We start from the raw sequence: 19,024 nt of genomic DNA on the forward strand, positions 1-19,024 counted from the left end.
ATGCTGTTTCTCAACTGTGTACATGCCACATGAACTCTGAACACATGCAAACAAACACATGCAATTACAAATACACTCTCACACCTTGTCCCCAGGTCACTCAACAAACATCCTGCACAAGCAAGAAGACAGAGGCCAAGACAGAGTGTGTTTGACAGGGAAATACAGAAAAAGAAACCAAGTGACAAGGAAGGAAAAGGTCAATTTGTATGAAATGACAGAGATAAAGCACACTCAGACAATAGTTTCACTGGTTCTGTAAAGAGTGTTTTTAGTATGCATGTGCATTATATATACCTCACTGTGGGAGAAGAAAATATGCTCATAGTCATAATTTCTGGACTCATTCGGATTAAGGATTAAGTATGAGCTTTTTAACATCAAAGTTAGTGAAGAATAGTAATGCTAAAACTAAACTAAACAAAAAATGTTCACTTTAGGTGTCTAAAAATATCTAAGCCTAGTCAAGTTGGCCGAAACATCAATATTTGGGGAAATATATTCTTTTGTTCATTTATTCAGGCAACAGACAATCCTAAATTTGCACAAAGCTCATCATCAAGAATAATATTTGACATGATAGGCCTTTATTCACGACAGACTGGACTTGTCATAATAAAAAAAATTAAAAAAATCACAAGCCACCAACAGTTTCCCCGTAAGCCATGAGGTGACATCAGGCCAGCACCTGCAATACCTGGAACCTGAAACTGAAACAGTGAACAGAAAATGTAACTAATCTGCAAACGAAAGAATATTCTCGGTACAAAAACGTTCAGTCTGATAAACGCAGCAGGAGGTGATTCATGAAGTCATTATCTGTGAAGTTTTGTTTCTCTTTCTGTCACTTTCTATAAGATTGCTTATCCATTAGGGTTTTTCTCTCTCCTCCTCCCCATCTGTCGCTCCCTTTCTTATAACTGCTGTCTCTTCTTTCAACACACACACACACACACACACACACACACACACACACACACACACACACACACACACACACACACACACACACACACACACACACACACACACACACACACACACACACACACACACACACACACACACACAGTCACCCTCAGCAGCTGTCTACACACATTGATTGGGTTTATAGCTTGTTAAGAAAGCTGAGATTGTGTTTCGGCTCAGCTCGGCTCGTTAAGAGTGAGCACTGATGTCACTCTGGCTTCTCTTTATGTTATGTAACACACACACGCACACACTATGAAATAAATTTTTTTTAAAAAAAAGAGCTGAAACTGAGTGTCAAACTAGTGCCTTGAGTTCAAGCAGCTTTCCTTTTGTGTATGTGTGTGATTACATGTGATTTTAAGATTTTGCAAAAAGGACACATTTGTCTGAGGTTGTACCCCTCTGCATCTCTTTTTGGTCTTCCTTGTTGTCCTCTGTGTGAATTCAACCGTCACAATAAAACACAGAACATGCATCCAACTAATACATCATGAATTGCCGCATAAGGCAACTTTTTGTACATTATTAGACTTTTGTGCAGGCAAAAATGTCAAATTAAAGAAGTCCAAAACTTGAGCAGAATGATTGAATGAATTGGTGCCAAAACTTTGGGGAAGCTTTGGCAACCTTTCTGAACTGGCAGAGGCTTTTAAGACATCATTTAACATAATTATGTGGGCGTCAGCTATATATGTGTCAACTGTCATTGTATCATGGTCAGAGGCACCAGCACATTTCACTGTAATATTATTTATTTATTACGTGATTGATACATCAGACTAATTAGATTCACATGCCATTCAGATTTTGTTTTCAGAAAATGATTTGTTCCAAGTATTATGAGGCTTAAATTGCAAATAAAAAACATCAAAAACAAACTGAGGTTCTAAAAAAGATAGGGCATAACATCACAGTCTTCGTGGTATTGTTTTCCCATCAGAATTCACATTACATTTGGGAAAACAAGCTATAATTTCTATCAGGAGCTGAGTAATATCATCCAACAGGACCTGGCACGGCATAAGTCACAGAGCAGCTGATCTAACCAGAACAAAGTCAACCTTCTTTTTATTCAGTAAATGTGATGTCAGGTAGAGCAAAGCAGTTTGTTTCCCACACGAAAAACACCCTCCTCTCGACACACACACACACACACAAACATATACACAAACACACACACTGCCTCCAAGAGCAGACACACAACACAAACCAAATGTCACATGACAGACTTCAAAATAAAGCTCTTGCATAACCATGAGGGCCTGGAAGCACAGTCTATTTACAATGATCCAGTCTGAAGTTGGATGACTTTCTGTAGGCGTTCTGTGAGTATGTGCGTGTGCGTTTGCGTGTGTGTGTGTGTGTGTGTGTGTGTGTGTGTGTGTGTGTGTGTGTGTGTGTGTGTGTGTGTGTGTGTGTGTGTGTGTGTGTGTGTGTGTGTGTGTGTGTGTGTGTGTGTGTGTGTGTGTGTGTCTCCATGCCCTCAAACATAGCTCTCTCTGATGTTCATCAGCTGAGCACAGCATGGTCGTTGCACTTGGTTATCGCAAAGCAAGCTGTGCAATTCCAAACATGACTTCAGCCAAAACAACAAGAAAAAAAACACATTCAGTTTCTGGAACCCGGGCTGCCAACAAAAGCCATGACTTGTCCTGAAAATAAAGGCGTCAGGGACCTGTTTACGTGAGACCTCTTTTCCAATGAAACAAACTCTTTCAAAACATGCATACACCTTAAAATGAAAACATGTTCTCATTTCCAGTCTGCGGGCTCTCGTGTGGAGGTGCTCGTACGAGGTTGCATACGTCCAGGAGTTATATTTAAACACATTCCCCGTCCCACCACCGAGACAACAAGCCTCAAAATCGACAAAACTCAGCATGCAATATACCAAATATTCTTTATTTCTCAGGGTATATAAAACGTCTGTACAAACACATCCTCCTTTGACTGACGCCTTCAGTTAAACAGGGATTTCAGAGTGAGCAGATTGCAGCGGCACATTATCTGTTCCAATGTTTTTACATGCAGGGAAAATGAAAACAGGGTGATGTTTCCCAGGCTGAATGGGTCGGTTTCCTAAGAGAAGCTCTCAGCTGGTGTCCCATGTGAGAGTGAGCTCAGGTGTGCTTTAGAGGGTATCAGCCTCAATACAACAATCAAATCTCAAGAATGAACCGCTCTGTTAACTTCCCCTCTGTTTTTGTTTCAACTCACAATGCTTCATGGGACAGTCTTGTGCAATCAAGAATTAGACCAGCGTGGAAATTTAGTGCTCAGTTAAGTCTAAATGTGCATGAGTTGATTTGCTTCCAGTAAGCAGAGGACATTTTGTAGCCTGACTCAGCGGTTTTAGTGCGTGTTGTATAACTTCACTTTCTATCCAGTAACATTAAACACTTGCCTGCTGACGCCTTGTGTTTGACTCACTTGTTTGGTAGCGTCATCAGTACAGATAATTAGCAGTTCATCTGTCTTTTATTCAGCCAGTTTTTGGCTCTGTGGAGGCCTGTTCAGACACCAAATCAAACACAGCAACTACAGTCAGTCGCAGCGGAGACAGTCTATCTTTCAGATCTCATACTGTATGTTACACTGTGTCACAGTTCAACAACAAAATTTGACATCCCGACTTCAAATCTGTCCCAAACACAGATAATTTCTGTCTGACCTTCAACAAAATACCAGCACCATACTCTGTTTAGTGGACAGTCAACCCCACGTCACTTCTCTGACTGTCTTCATGCACAATTGTTCACTTTCAGAGACCCATCTGTTCTACATTACAAAACCATACATCTGTCATACACTGATGTGAAGAGAAGTTAAAACAAGTCAAAGTGACACTGTAACTTTTGATAACACAGTCTCTGAGCCAGCTCGTGGTTTCCGCCTGTGCTGACCGCTGCTAACTTTGAACACGGACAGTGGATCTAATTTCAGACGAGTCGCTCTGCGAGACACAAGGCCAAGTTTGTTGCCTTCCGGCCCCGAGTGTTTGGACACAGCACAGGATTTCTGGAGAATTTAGGACTTCCCAATTCCAAAGTCTGCCAATGACTACTCCAAGAACAAACTGACCTACTGTGATGAACATTATCGCTTCACAGTGGTGGATGTTGGAGCCTATGATCGTTTAAGTGATGGTGGCATATTTGAGGAGATAGGAATCACAAAGACTTTAACCCCCATCTGTGTGTCCTTGTACTCTTTTAATGATTAATTATAGTGGTGTTAAACTTACAGCCTGACCTCAAAATAAACATTCATTTTGTTTTCTTGCTGCATGCACAGTCGACGGGCTTTGTAGTGTGTACAGTCCATGTGGATCCTCAAGAACGTGGGAAGATGAGGAAATCAACCTTTGTGGACACGAAAAGCATGAAGTAGCATTTAGTCTTACACATAAAAAATGTTGTTACTGTTACACTGTTTTAGGATATGACGTCCCACGATGACCACAGTGGCTCAGAAAAAGTTAAATTGGCTTGCTTTAAGGGAAAACAGCAGACTAACTGATCGAGTGTTAAAGGCTGGATAAAGAGAGGAGAAACAAACCAAAGATGATTCATCCTCAAATCCTCTGTAAGATGATGTCTGTTTGATGGAGTCACTGAATGGCAAGAGACCAAGACATCCTTCATCCTGTTTTAATGTATTTAAACAGAAATAAATTGCATACAAAACTTACTGCTCTCCATAAATTTAAAATATAAGTAGGTAAAAACCTGACAGAGGAAATGCTAGCTATCATAAGTCTGTGTGACCTTTAGCCTACTTAACTCCATCATCAGCCAAGACGACACACAAACAGCAAGACAAGCAGCCTATTATGCCTTTTCCCCTGCAAGAAACAATGCATTTGCTATCAAGAGTAGAGCATCAACACAGTGAAGCCATTCAGTCGCAGCTGTAACATCTTCAGCAGAAAACTAGCAGACAGCTCCAGTGACGCACAGTCGTCAAAACCAGGAGTCACAGCTTTACTCTGAGGCCTAAACTCAACATGGCAGAACATTTTGAGCCGACAAACATGTTCGATTAAGTTCTCAGGTTTCTGTTAGACACTTCACATCTCTAATTCTCACAGTTAGAGGAGATTGATAGAGAAGTTTAAAAGAGAGTTGGGTGAAAATTATCCAACAAGATTTTCTTCTGTGGCTGCACACATCTTGTCTCAGTTTTCTTTAACGAGACAAAACCCTGAATGGATGCCAAACTGTGGACGTTTTAACTTGAATTTGAGCTTGTTAGACTAAACTCAATGTTAAAGTAAACATTTCTTCAAGTTATTAAATGAAAATTACAGGTACAACACAGCTCACTCCAATTCACCCCAGCCGAGAGCTGACCTTGACCCACAAACTAGTAAATGTGATGCTAGTTAGTAGTTGAGAAAAACGACTTCACTTTCTTGACCCCTCTCATACTGAACGAAGACACATTTTGCATCCTTTGCTCTTGATTAACTGTCATTTCACACATTTTGAAAATGAGCTATCCCTCACGCTCCGTTTATTGTTATTGTTTTAAGGTCACTGGTGTGAATCACTTACAACACAAGCAGCAGGATATTAGATGATGAATGAAATCTTGTTAACAATGTGAAGACCCTGAACCTCGACCTTTTAACCTTGGGTCATATTAGTCAGGTGACAATTTATCTTTAAAAAAAAAAATCATGTGTTTTTTTTTTTTTTGCAGTTATGTGTAATTAGGATGAATACTTATGTTGTACATGCACTGAAGCAGATCTACTGAGAGTCCATAAGAGACCTCAACCAGGTTGTATCATGTTTCTTCTCTCTGACTCTGCTGTGACTCTAACACAAAGACCAATTCAGGCACTGTTGAGAAATAAAGCAGTTTTTACTGGGTTGTGCGCTTGCTTTAGTAACTACAATGTACAAAGGAAGGTGTGGCGGCTGAGTTTTAAACGGCCACACATTTTGTGTTTCAATTTGCTTTTTTATTTCTGCTTTGCAGCATATAAATCTGAACTAACAGATAAAAGGATACACACGGTGCAGACATTGGACGCCTCTGTAGTATTCAAGCAGTGTGGATGCAGAGCGACAGAGGATGAACGATGGTTACCATTTTAATAAAACAGAAGATCATATTTTAGGTTAAAAAAAAAGACACACGTGATGCATCAAGCTCATAACTATTAAGAAAAGATTTGACAGAATAATACATAATTTGATCTTCACAGTCTTAAACACATAATTGCATTGAAAAGCTAAGATTGAAACTCAACTTCAGTTTGTTCAGACTGATGCAAACAAACAGCTGAGTCCATGTTGTCCATTTAAACACATGCAAAGAGCACTTGCTTGATCTAATTCTGTTAAGTGCTCATGCTCACGGCTGTTTAAGTGTCTGCAAAGATAAATCACACCAACCAGTACAAATATCTGATGCTATGTTTGTGCCTGCGTCGCAACTTGTGCCTGCGGATGTGAGTTACTGGTTGCCAGGTTGAACAGTTCAAAGTCAAATATCTGTATTCTCAGTTTTAAATGTCCTCCTTTCTGATGGAGGTCAAGTGCTCGCCATATGACAGTCCACCACCACAAGACAAAGATTTATGTTTAACCCAACCACAGTTACCAACCCTATTTTCACAGACTGTTCAGTCCTTCAGTACTAATGTAGGATAGATGAGGATGATAAACTACCACAGGTAGCAATGGAAACCCGAAGTAGGTCAGTGAGTCCTACATACAACTTGTTGTTAGAGAACAATGTGTGCTTGTTTTTGGATATTCAGACAGTCTTGTTCAGCATCATTTGCTACAGATATGTTGTTCTTCGATATAGTTGTTGGTTTTATTGTCCAACTATTCTTGGAAATCAATTTTTTGATCAAGGCAAGGATGGCTTTTAAACCTCATGGTGACAAAAGACACTGAATTTGATGTGATATGATTCTCACTAAACGTATTAACTGTCAGGACAAGCTGCACTAACATAAAAGCCAAACTTAACGTGATATAAACAGTTCAAATGATGAGTAAAATAAGAGGTAAACCATGATCCACGTTAAAGACTAATTTCATAGGTGACACAAAAGCAAACTGTGCATGTAACCAAGATAAAATTAGAAACAGTTTAGGAAAGTTCTTTCATTAGAATAACAATGGCCTCGGTTATAAAAAGCAGGTCTAAAGTTAACCATGGGCTGGATTTGTTCTGACTTTAATTATGTCCAGTGATCATGTCTGGGTCAGAAAATCCAAAATGACAAAGTCTGGTCAGAGGGCCGCTCTATTTCTGACAACAGTTCTTTCTAATCATGGGTATTTGAAACCAGACTAAAGTTAAAAGCAAGTTAGAAAAATGTCAAGGATTGGATGCAGTTGCATTTAGGTCACCGATAACAACAATTATACTCAGCAGACAGTCCAGTTCCCTTCCAGGCTACATAACAAGGCTGCATAAATCCATGGAAGTATTTTACCACAAAACCAGAGTAACCACAACTCCACCAGTCTAATCCTAAACAATATTATCACATCTTCTGCCGGTCCCAGAAAAATACTGTTTCATACCAGTTTAATTCCAGGAGACATGGAAGCGCCTTCTCCTGCAGGGGGCTCATACTGGAGGCTCAGTAGTAAATCTCATCCACAAGAAGAACAAAAACAAAAACTTTTTACATCCGGGACAGTCTTACATCTCCATCACAGTCCTGTATCAGGCTCCTTTTAGAGAGAAACCCAAAGTTGTATCCAGGCATAACCCAGACCCAGCTGATTCCAGACCAGGATGAAGTCATCGGAGGATCTTTGACCCCCACCGACAGCAAGACCGAAACCCATCACAGGTCTGCTCTAGGCCACACAGCAGTACCTTTTCCACCACGACTTTGATAGGCTCTTCATCTTGTCCGGTGTCTGCCTTTGCTTTTTTTGACGTTTTTGTTTCCCTCTCGGGTGCTTATGGGAGCTGGAGTTGTGCAGGCTGGCCAGTATGGCCGTGTCAAACACTTCCTTGAGATTTTTCTGTGTCAGAGAGGAGCACTCCATGTAGGCCACAGCTCCAATCTCCATCGCACAGTCCCGGGCATCCGCTGGCTCCACAGGCCGCTCTCTGTATTTAGCCAGGTCAATGAGAACCTAAAGCGAGGAGGCACCGGCATGTTATATAAGTTGTTAGCTCTCTTATTGAGAACATTTGATCTGTTTCATATTATTTAAAGAAAGAAGTACAAGAACAAAATTAAAAGAACTGCCTTGCGGTTGTATGCTTCTGTCAACCAGTCATGTTGCAGTTTACATCCCTGTCTGTCCAGACTCTCGTGATATATGTTCTGAAGACTTCAAAGGAATTCAGCCAATTAAGCTGATTCTGATACAACCCAGAGTTGGACCCATGGCAGTGGACAATGCTTCAAATATGAACGTTACTGCAAAGAAGCAACAAATTTTGAAAACCGAAATGCTTCAGAAACATTTTCCACCTGACAGCACAGATAAACTGTGCAATCAGCACAGATCAGTGTCATCAATTCATCTGACCAAATGGGAGATATGGACACAATCTCCTGAGTTATGGTGTGGTGTGAATACTGGCCAGGAAAGTGTTTTTGCACTATGTTGTCACAGTTGACCTTTGACCTGGACAAAATGTTAACATTTGTGCCCAATTTGAGGAAATCCCCTCAAAGCTTTCCTGAGATATCACATTCACAGGAATGAGATGTAGGCCACATAAGGAAAACCCCAAAATACAATGATACAACTTTTGTCTGCTGTGTTACTGTAAAATATAACTATAAACTTCCCTTTTATTAGATGCAACTGGCTGACATGAACACACTTTGATGAATGTTTCAACTTTCAGTTGTTATTGTTGTTGTAACTGATTGATTGAGCTTTATGGACATTTTGGAGGCTGCAGTTTGTGTCACTGTTGGACGATGTTACATTAAGCAGAATGGTGTTTCTAATACTTAGTTTGCTCCATTCATTTAAAGGGGGTGAACAATATATAAGTAACAATTCTTATTATTTTGTGGTATAATTCAACAACACCATAAGAATAGCTGGCAACAGCTATGGCACTATCAATAGCTAATGACCTTGATACCTCTGTGAAACAATTTCAACAATACCTGAACATTACGACCTTTAAGAGGATGGAAGTTATCATCAGATACAGTACATGTACCTACTAACCTGGTCAGTGAGTTTATTTCTGTGTACCATGAAGCAGTTCGTCTGATATCGACAATGAGTCGTCCAATTAGTGTGTGGATTGTCTCATTTGTTTACATAATGAAAAGTATTTATTAGTGTGTGGATTTTCTCATTTGTTTACATAATGAAAAGTATTTATTAGAATTAGAAATAAACTTTAGAATTAGACATATCATGAGTTATGTATTTGTTAAAACTCCACACCTTGACATCCTCTCGGAGGTCACACTGCGTCCCAACAAGGACGAGCGGAACGAAGGGGGCGTGTTTCCTAATCTCTGGGATCCACTTCTCAGGAACGTTCTGGAAGGACGCGGGACTGACGACGCTGAAGCACAGCAGGAACACATCTGCACTGGTGTAACACAGAGGACGCAGCTTGTCAAACTCATCCTGGAGAGGACAGAAGAGATCAAGAGAGTCACGTGTTAAAGTCAGTGAGATAAATACGGTGATTCAGCAACCAACTCGTTTGGATAAACAGGAAGTGTCACCCGTGTAGCGTGAGCAGTAACCTACAGCAACCTTTCAGTCTGGTTTGTCTGGACAGCAGAGAAGAAAAAAGGGGGAAAAGAGGGTTGATTTGATGATGCATATTTTAAGGACAAACAGCAACCCAACTAATTGAGATTTGGAGCCATGAAGACTCCTGAGGCCTCTTTTTATGTGTAAGAGAGAGAGAGGTGATTAAACTAGTGCTGCTGAGGGATCTGTTTATCTGTGGATGATAAACTATGACGTTTTGTCTGGTCTCCTTCCTGTCCTTCTCCTTTCCCTTGATCTCCAACTCTGTCCTTCCTCTTCCTGTGATCCTCCCATTCATTCTGTAATCATATCCGAAGACAGACGACATCATGTTGATTACGGCGGTGATTTGTTTTCTATTTATGTATGTGACATCTTGCATTCACACGTTCACTGACTAAACACTTGAGAACTTATTGACGACCTGCTAAATATGTTATCTTTTTATATAATATATTTATATATTATATATCAATATTTTATTGATATGAAAAAGATCTATCCTGTTTTCCTTTGTTAGTGGATGCAGCCACTGTTGCCTCTCATATGCTGTACATGTAGGAGCCCATAGGAGTTCAGTCTGTTGTTCTTATCAAAAATGAGGTACAGCGCATATATGAAATTACTATTTTATATATTTGTGTTTTGTCAAACCCCAGCTCAAAAGTGTGGATATAATGTGTCGATTTTTGTTAATATTTGCGTGTTTTTATTTCTTTCAGCAGATAGCCTTGGTTTAATCATGACCAGTTAAAACCCAAGGCAGTGATTTATCTTATCAAACATACAGCTGCTGCTGCTGCTGCAAATGCAGATGTAATGGCATCACTTCCTCTGTGCCAGAGAATTTTTTCCAAGGAAAGACCTTCCAGACATGAATAGCTAGTTTCCCAGAGTTTCCAATTATCTATGAAACCCCTGGTGTGCGCCTGGTATTTAGGACCGAATGAGCTCTATGTTGGTCGAATTGGCTAGTATCTCTTCTGTTGTCGTATATAAAATTATGCAAATAAAATGTGGCTAGAGCGGGAAATCTTATATTTATTCATATGAAAACTTGAATTGGATTTGTAGCAACATCTTTGATCAAAGACAAAACCCATCAAAAAAACATCAAAACACTTGATGTATGAAACCAATTAGTTTTAGAGAAGACTTTGAGTATCTAATTTAAAAGCATTTACTGGAGTCTACAGGCTGAGAGGAGGGGGGGGGCAATCGCAGTGTCCCATCCTGATTCCACACAGAGACCTTCACTGCATGTCATACATCCTTGTTTCCTCCCATTTCCTGTTCAGCTCTACACTGTCAATAATTAAATAAAGGAAAAAAAATACAAAAAGAGCTACAGAAGCTACTTAGACTAGAAAGAAAAGACGATTCATTTCCTGGTAGAGGTATTGTGTCCAACATGAATAAAACAACAACAGGAAATACTTCTGCTCGTGCTGCGTGTGTGTGTGTGTGTGTGTGTGTGTGTGTGTGTGTGTGTGTGTGTGTGTGTGTGTGTGTGTGTGTGTGTGTGTGTGTGTGTGTGTGTGTGTGTGTGTGTGAGTTTGTATTGAGATCACTGACCTGTCCAGCGGTGTCACAGAGTTGTAGTTTGACTGGCTGCCCATCCACCGATACCACCGCTACACACACACACACACACACACACACACACACACACACACACACACACACACCATTATAACTTCAGCAACACAAGTGAGGTTTAGAGTAGCCACCAATTGACATATCTAGCAATAAGGACTTACATATGGTCATCAGATCATTTTCAGACCCAGAATCTTAACTTAGAAGTTAATGTGGTAAAGAAAAGATTCAGTGAACTGACTAATCTATCAACAGAAAGTAGAAAGTTGTTTACTAATTATAAAAGAGGAATTATTTCTTACATTTATAGCACTGAAATTTATTGCCAACTGGTCCATAATTATACTTCAATACCACTGAAAACATTTGTAGGGAAGAATACAAAATATTATAAAATTAGATTAGATTAGATCTCTTCAGCTATGATTAAATTTGTCGATAAATATGCAGTGCTCAGTGTCTCCTCCATCCTTTACCTGAGAAGTTGTCAAACGCCGTCGGGACGTACTCGGTGGGATACCCGTTGGTGGTGTAGCTGACCACCAGGCTGGTTTTCCCCACGGCTCCGTCCCCCACCAGCACACACTTCACCCGCCTCTCCGCTGCTCCGGCTCCCGCTGACCCTGCCCCGGACCGCCGCGTCCTGGCGGCGCCTCTGTCCCCGCTCCGGACCCTCCTCGGCGGGACCGGCGGAGCAGGGGACACCGGTGCCGCCGGTTTGTATCCCCCGTCGCCCCGCAAAGGCATCTGGCACGGAGAGGAGGGTGACATGAAGGTGGAGGAGAGCCGGGCGGGAGACTCAGTCCTGCTGCGGGCCACTTTCCACACCGTCCATTCCTCCGTTGTCTACGAGCTTCTGCGGTCTGTCAAGTGACTTCAGATCGTCGCTGCTCGCTTCCTTTTACTTTCCATGGTTAAATTACTTACGCACTGAACTTCTGCTCACCCCCACGCAGCCCCAAACTGAGACGGTGTCCGTTTGAGCTTCATGGTTCATCAAGTTTATGATTAAAGTCCGATTTAAAGAGCGCAGATTGAATAAAGGTTCACCGTTTGAGGCAGTGAGTGTCCGTCCAGACGTCCGACCGACAGACCCGTCCCAAACTCCCCTTCAGTGACATCACCATGTGAGTGTGTGAACATATTTTACCCGTGTTGTGAGGACATGAATCTGTTCACGCAGTCACGTTGTGGGGACCTGCCGCTCTTTTGGGGGACAGAGAGGTAAGTTCCCATGTCATAAATCATTTCATTTAAAGGTGAGGATTTGATTAAAGGTTAGAGTCAGGATAGGTTTAGGTTCAGGTAAAGGTTAGGATTAGGCAAGTAGTGCTTGTGGTTGGGGTAAGTCTCCAGGAAATCAATGTAAATTCATGTAATGCAGTTTTGTTTGGCGTCTTGGCTGCCTATTAAAAAAACAACTTTTTTGTGTGGTTTGTGAATTTCCCCTGTTTTTTTAAAAATTGTTTTATCTGATCTCGTCTTTTGTTTTATCGCAGCAGACTCTGTTAAACATATCATAGATGTTTTTTCTGATATTATGCACCACAACTGGAATGAAGTCCAAAACAAACTGAAGATAGACACACGTATTCCTTAGTATGACATTGAAGTTTTTACTTGCTGTTTTTTTCCAATAATATCAATAATAATTATATATATAGGGACAATAATAATATTTAAATTATCACTTATTTTAATAATAAAACTATGATATTATATAATGTGATTATTATATGATATTATATTATATTATACAACTGTATTACCAGGCTATATATTATAATTTATTGTCGAGAGGGAGCAATTTCAATTTCAAATAAATTATATTCATATTGTATATTATTAGGTATCTTGATTTATAACAAATCAGACGTTTTGAAGAAAAAGCCTTAATTTTCTGTATAACATATGATGAATGCTGTTCAGCAGAAAGTACAATAATCACTGAAATCCTCAGTCATGAAATGAAAATATTGAAGTGAAACACAAGAAAAATGTTACAGCTGTAAGAGTACAGTCCTTGAGTGAATATACTTAGTTTCTTTCCACCACTGCTTTCCAGTCTCCAGCCTAGTGTTAATTCCAGTAGTATCACTTCTTTCATTCGTGAACGTTTTTACTGACTAGTGATTGGACTGTTGCGCCCTCTAGTGGACACATTAAAATACAAGCCTTATCAAAAGGTTATTAAAAATGTGAGTCTAGGAGTTTTAGACAAGCTATAAAATATCCTGATTTTCCACACATCTTGAACATTAATGAGTCTTTACCTTCCTTCCTCCGTGAGCGCTGTGGCCGTGGGCAGCGGAACCTAACACCGGCTGGTGTTTCCTGACGGACGGATTTCGGAACTGTATCAACATGTGTTGTGACAGGTAAAGAACTCACTTCGCTTCTTCGGTACTGTTATTACAGTTTGTTCGAGGAGTTTCGTCAGACACATGACCGGTGATACAAACATGTCCCCGGTGGAGGTCGTTCTGGGTTTCCTGGAGGAGGCTGAGTCGTGGCGGCTTCGGTCCTCACAGTTCCCCAGTAAAGTCGGAGGGAAGCCGGCGTGGCTCAGCCAGAGAGGCCTTCCCTCCTCGTCCGGGCTGGAGTGTGAGATGTGCAGGCTGCCTTTGGCTTTCCTGCTGCAGGTTAGTGTCCCGGAGAAGGGTCGGGGTCCTGTGGAGACACTGATATTGTCCTCCACCATAAATAATCATGAACTCTGAGGAGCTCCGTTTTCACCTGTGGACTGTAATCAATGTGAAGTCCAGAGACGGACGGTGAGATGTTTCATAGGAGAATGCAACAGCAGTCTGGACATTTTTATGTTCAAAGCTGAAATGCCTCCAGTCAAATAAAATATGCATTAATCTCACTTACAATCACTTTCAATGTCGTTTCTTTTCTTTTCTAAGTTTTAAACAAATCAGTCAACACAGAACAGATTTTTTTTTTACAGGATACCCAGAGAGAAAATCACAGTGGTACACATCACACACTTTTACATCACTATGATTTCCAATTTAAAAAATAAAAAAGCAGGTACTGTAACAGATCATTCGTATACTTTTTTAAAATTTATTTTTTTTATTAACATTTCCTTCAAGGATGTCAACATTTAGACACATTTCAAATTTCATGTAAAAAGAGAGTTATTACTATGATCCTAGTAGCCAACCCCAAAATGACAAATCTACTCACTTACATCTCACTCTGAACTGAATTGCAGGCTATGCAACCTTTAATACCCAGCGATGTAACTTTTCATCCTTAATATTCATCGTAAAGTCCTTTGGTGTGATGTTAGGGTGCCAGTTCTGTGTAAGAGTTCCTCTCCGTGTCTGCTGCAGGTGTACGCTCCGATCTCCGGTCAGGACACGAGCTTCCACAGAACACTCTTTCTCTTCTGTTGCAAAACTCCTGAGTGCTACAAACACAACGACAGCCGCTGCATTAAAGGTACCATTCGTTTTTGCTTATGTGTTTGTTATTTGGCCTGTTTGTTGTTGTTGTTGTTGTTGTTGGATATTGGCACAGTTCTCCACTACAACACATTATTCTTTCTGTATTTTCACTCCTTATTTGTTTTACAAGACTCGGTACATTTTGAAAGCTTTCTGACGGACTGTTTTCTCCTTCACGCCAGTTTTCAGAAGTCAGCTATCCAGGAGGAATGAATTCTACCCCTATGACCCTCCTCCAGGTTTGTGCATGTGCCGTAGTATGATTCTTCATCAAGTATTTAAGATGTGTTCAACGTCCGAAAAGAACAGAGCTTGAAATCTGCTGCACTCCATTGCAGCTCTGAGTCACTTGGTCCAGAAAGTGCAACGCTACACTGTCTGGTGATCAGCTGTTAATGACCAACAAGTGACAGAATTCAACGTTCCTGCATGTTTACAGTCAGATATTTATTGTATTGGCAGCGTATAGAAAAAGTGAAATTTACTAACAAAGTTGTGTATTTGCTTGAGTCCGTTTTCAACAGTGCTGTTTTACAATTTTTGAAAAGTAGTTTGGCTTTGATCTATTTTCGGTTGTTAAGAATATTGCCCTGGAGAAAACTTGTAGTGATGGTGAACAGGAACACGTTACAGACCCTCCAGAAGCCGATTCATACTGCATATATTGAGAAATGTATGTCGCGTCTGCAGAACACCGAGGCATCTTATTTTCAGCATCTACAAGTGCTGTCCATCTGTTGGTCATCAAACATCTTAAATGTGATCGTCTCTTCCTCTTTCTGATTTTTCTTTAGAGGATGAAGTGCCCAGTGTTCCTGACGAGGACCAGAGTGTGTTGTCCGTCTCTGGAGTTAAACTGTGTTGGGTGTGTGGTTGCCCTGGCAACAAAGCCTGCTCCCGCTGTCACACCGTCACCTACTGTGGAAAACACCACCAGACCCTCCACTGGAAACACACTCACAAGAAAGAGTGTTGCAGTCAAGGTGTGTGTGTGTGTGTGTGTGTGTGTGTGTGTGTGTGCGTGTGCGTGCGTGTGCGTGCGTGCGTGCGTGCATGTGTGTGTGTCAGGCGTTAGATTAAAATGCACATGTGCATTTACCCCCCATATGTTGAATAATCAGTTGAATGATCTAGTGCTGATCAATCTAGTTGAATGATCAGCAGTCCTTCACTGACTTTGGCTTGAGTTTGGAGTCTGTATCTGACACTAGGATGACTTAATTTTGTCCGTTGTGTGTCTTTGTGTGTAGAAGCGTCACTTGTCACAACTTCTCCGCTCCTCTTCCCTGAGTCAGAGCTCATCACTGAGCCTGAGGAGGAGGAAGAGGAAGAGCAAGAGAACGACACGAAAGAGGCTGAAGAAGGAGAGGAAGAAACAGAAGAAGGGGACACCACTCAGAGGAGTGTGGACTGTCCCACTTCGACAGACAGTAGGTTATCAGTTATGTCTGACACACTATTTACATAAAGTTATTCATCGCTATAATAATACAATGTGCAGTTTAGTTTCAGATCAATCAACAACTTTATGAAATACATCCAGCCATTCTGACCATTTTAATTTCTTTCATTACAATTCTGTAATCAGCATAAACCCTCACTTTCTGTCGTCCGTTAGCCCTGGCAGAGCCAGACCTGGAAGAGATGGCTATGCATGAGACTGAAGACAACAAAGTGTTCCAGCGGTTTAAGAAGAAGATTGCACCAGAACCACACCAGGTAACTTTTTTTTTTTTTTAAATGACGCCACACTGTGAATGTAAAGTTAAAATGATCCACACAGATGTTCTCCTTCTTGTCCATCTCACAGTATTTTGTTCCATTTAGGTGGTACGTTACAGTCGAGGGGGCTCTCCCTTGTGGGTCTCTTCTCAGCACGTCCCATCAGATCAGGATATCCCACCATGCACCTGCGGCGCCAAGAGGACATTTGAGTTTCAGGTTGTCACTGCTTGTCAAATGCTGAGTAATCTGACGTGCTCATGACCATAATGGTTTTATGCAAGCTGAGGGAGGATTCTCAAGTACCAAATACACATCGTAATAATAACCAGGATTTCAGCAATAGTCAAAACTTAAAATCACCTGAGACATGGGGGTTGAGGAGTTCAGGGCCATCTGTGAAACCACATCAGAGTGTATGTCATTGTTTGGAGTGTTCATGTGGACTAAGACAAGTTTTTACCTGTGGAAATGTTCGGACATGTCCAAGATCTGGTGCAGGAACATCTTCAGCACAGTTAACCTCCTCTGTCAGCAGTAATGATTGTTTGATCAAAATTCACATGTAGTTACTATTTCTCTGTAAATCCTGTGAGGGCTTTTCTCACAGATCAATGTAGGCAAGAAGAAAAAAGTCTGCAGGCTAAAGTAGAAGAAAAGAAATGGCCTAAGGGATATTTTAAGAACGCCAAATAAAACTTATGATGGGATGAAAACATTCCCAGAAGTGTTGCATGATATTTATGTATCACCACAGAGCTTACAGTGCAGTTGTTGAACGGCGTGTGTACCTTGCTGGAGACCAAACCATGAAATAATCACGTGTGTGTTTGTAGGTGATGCCCCAGCTGTTAAACAGTCTGTGCGTGGACTCAACGGGAGCCAGTATCGACTGGGGGACTATGGCCGTCTACGCATGCTCAGCCAGCTGTAACCATGACGACCAGTACTGCCCCGAGTTCATCTGGAAGCAAGACTTCAGCTCGGATCAACACGAGCAGATCAAACACGCATAACATTAATAATAACCGTGTCCCATTTAGATGAATCATTTTCAGGGTCCTCGTCACCTAAAGGAACTGAGTCATTGTTCAAATTGTTTCACTTTTGCTGCTTTGACAATTGAAAATGTGAAACATCTTCTGGTGCTGCAGGTGACGCCTATCACACTGTAGTGACGTCACTTCCCGTTCAATGGCCTGGACATGTGCTGCTCATTTTGGATGTAACTGATGTCCAGAATTCAAATGCTCAAACTCGCCCCCGTGAGGCAGTCGGGGCGAAGGAGGAGGTTTTTGTATGGCAGATATTCAGTCTGGACGGTTTTGGTCAGATTTGTATTTATGAGACACAGTTATTAATCTGTATACTGACGACAAGTCATCTATGAGTTTATTAAACGTGCAGATAAGAACAATGTGTCAGTGTTTTCTGACACTGGTGGTGGTCCGCAGGATATTAGTGTGTTTTGTACTACAGAGAGTATTTGCAGTTGGACTGCTGTTATTATCAAAATCAAAAATGACCTTTTTTAGAAAGTAGTCAGAATACACTTTAATGTGATTTTCTGCACATTTAGTTTTTTTCTTTTTTTTTTTTTTAACTATTATCTCCCTTTAAAGTTATTATTATCTTACATTATCTTAAATTGTATAAATGAAATGGTTACATACATCAGAAAGACAGAATGTGTGCTCCATGAAATAAACCCACACATATCTCCATCAGGCTTTCATTTAGCAAAACTACGTTTAATTAAAGACTAACAAGTGACAAATACAAGGAAATGGTAAATGCTAAAACACAATGCAATAGTAGCACAAGTACAGATCAGTGAGTATCTCTCAATGACTCCCATTGATAGATACTCATCGATCTGGACATCAGACATTAAATCATCAGACTGACCCAATAATGTGAGACAGAAACATTTTTCTAAAGTTTGTCAGCGTCGGTCACCACAAGCTACTGCTCCTTCCAGACCAAGAAACCAGGAAAGGTTGTGTGTGTTGAACTTTTTAACTGTAAAGGAAGTAAATGTTTTATCTTAGATGATAGCAGTCTTTATCTTATTTGAAGGCTGCATTTCGATTACAAAAATTCAATCATACTTGCTGAATCGTTCAAGTGTCCAAATTATTTCTGAGTAGTGATTTTTAGGCTCATATCTGAGGTCCACGTGGCCACGGTTGTAGGAAATAAGATGACCTACCACAGATTTTTGGCCCATCTTAAGTCTAAACACTGTGACTTTGTTGTTTCAACACAAGTTTAGCATTTGCAGCAGTCCAGCCTACACAGACGGGCTTTTTTGTTTTACTTTGGCTTCATTTTAAAACTAAATATACACATGTACAAAGCATGGAGACTGGGATGACAGGGATTTGACCTTCTACAAGAAACTCATGTTCGTTCGGATGACTAATATTAAAGACTCTTATTTTAAGAAAATGTCAGTGTGTTAACCGAACAACTCAAATGCTGCTTGCCAATAAAACAATACCACAATGTTCTTGTAGTGAAAGAAAACAGCTACAACAGGAG

The 19,024-nt window shown here is 40.7% G+C and overlaps 2 protein-coding genes across 2 annotated transcripts; one reads left to right on the plus strand and one right to left on the minus strand.

Annotated features, from left to right (window-relative positions):
• Nucleotides 1–2,855: 2,855 nt before the first annotated feature.
• On the minus strand, nt 2,856–12,391 carry rhoua (ras homolog family member Ua). Its single transcript, XM_069693706.1, has 4 exons — nt 11,777–12,391; nt 11,277–11,335; nt 9,381–9,569; nt 2,856–8,093 (listed from the first exon to the last, which is right to left on the minus strand). Exons 1-4 carry the CDS (start codon nt 12,069–12,071, stop codon nt 7,809–7,811), a joined length of 828 nt encoding a protein of 275 aa, XP_069549807.1. The 5' UTR covers nt 12,072–12,391; the 3' UTR covers nt 2,856–7,808.
• Nucleotides 12,392–13,631: 1,240 nt separating this feature from the next.
• On the plus strand, nt 13,632–18,997 carry pdcd2 (programmed cell death 2). Its single transcript, XM_069693708.1, has 8 exons — nt 13,632–13,942; nt 14,645–14,753; nt 14,941–14,997; nt 15,553–15,741; nt 16,009–16,188; nt 16,377–16,477; nt 16,586–16,699; nt 17,317–18,997. The coding sequence occupies exons 1-8, from the start codon at nt 13,745–13,747 to the stop codon at nt 17,494–17,496; spliced, it is 1,128 nt and encodes a 375-aa protein (XP_069549809.1). The 5' UTR covers nt 13,632–13,744; the 3' UTR covers nt 17,497–18,997.
• Nucleotides 18,998–19,024: the final 27 nt, after the last annotated feature.

The sequence above is a fragment of the Brachyistius frenatus genome, unplaced genomic scaffold (genome assembly GCF_029030835.1).
Source record: "Brachyistius frenatus isolate BFR_SWC_R1_liver_20210118 unplaced genomic scaffold, ASM2903083v1 Contig_15, whole genome shotgun sequence".
NCBI classification, from domain to species: Eukaryota; Metazoa; Chordata; class Actinopteri; family Embiotocidae; genus Brachyistius; species Brachyistius frenatus.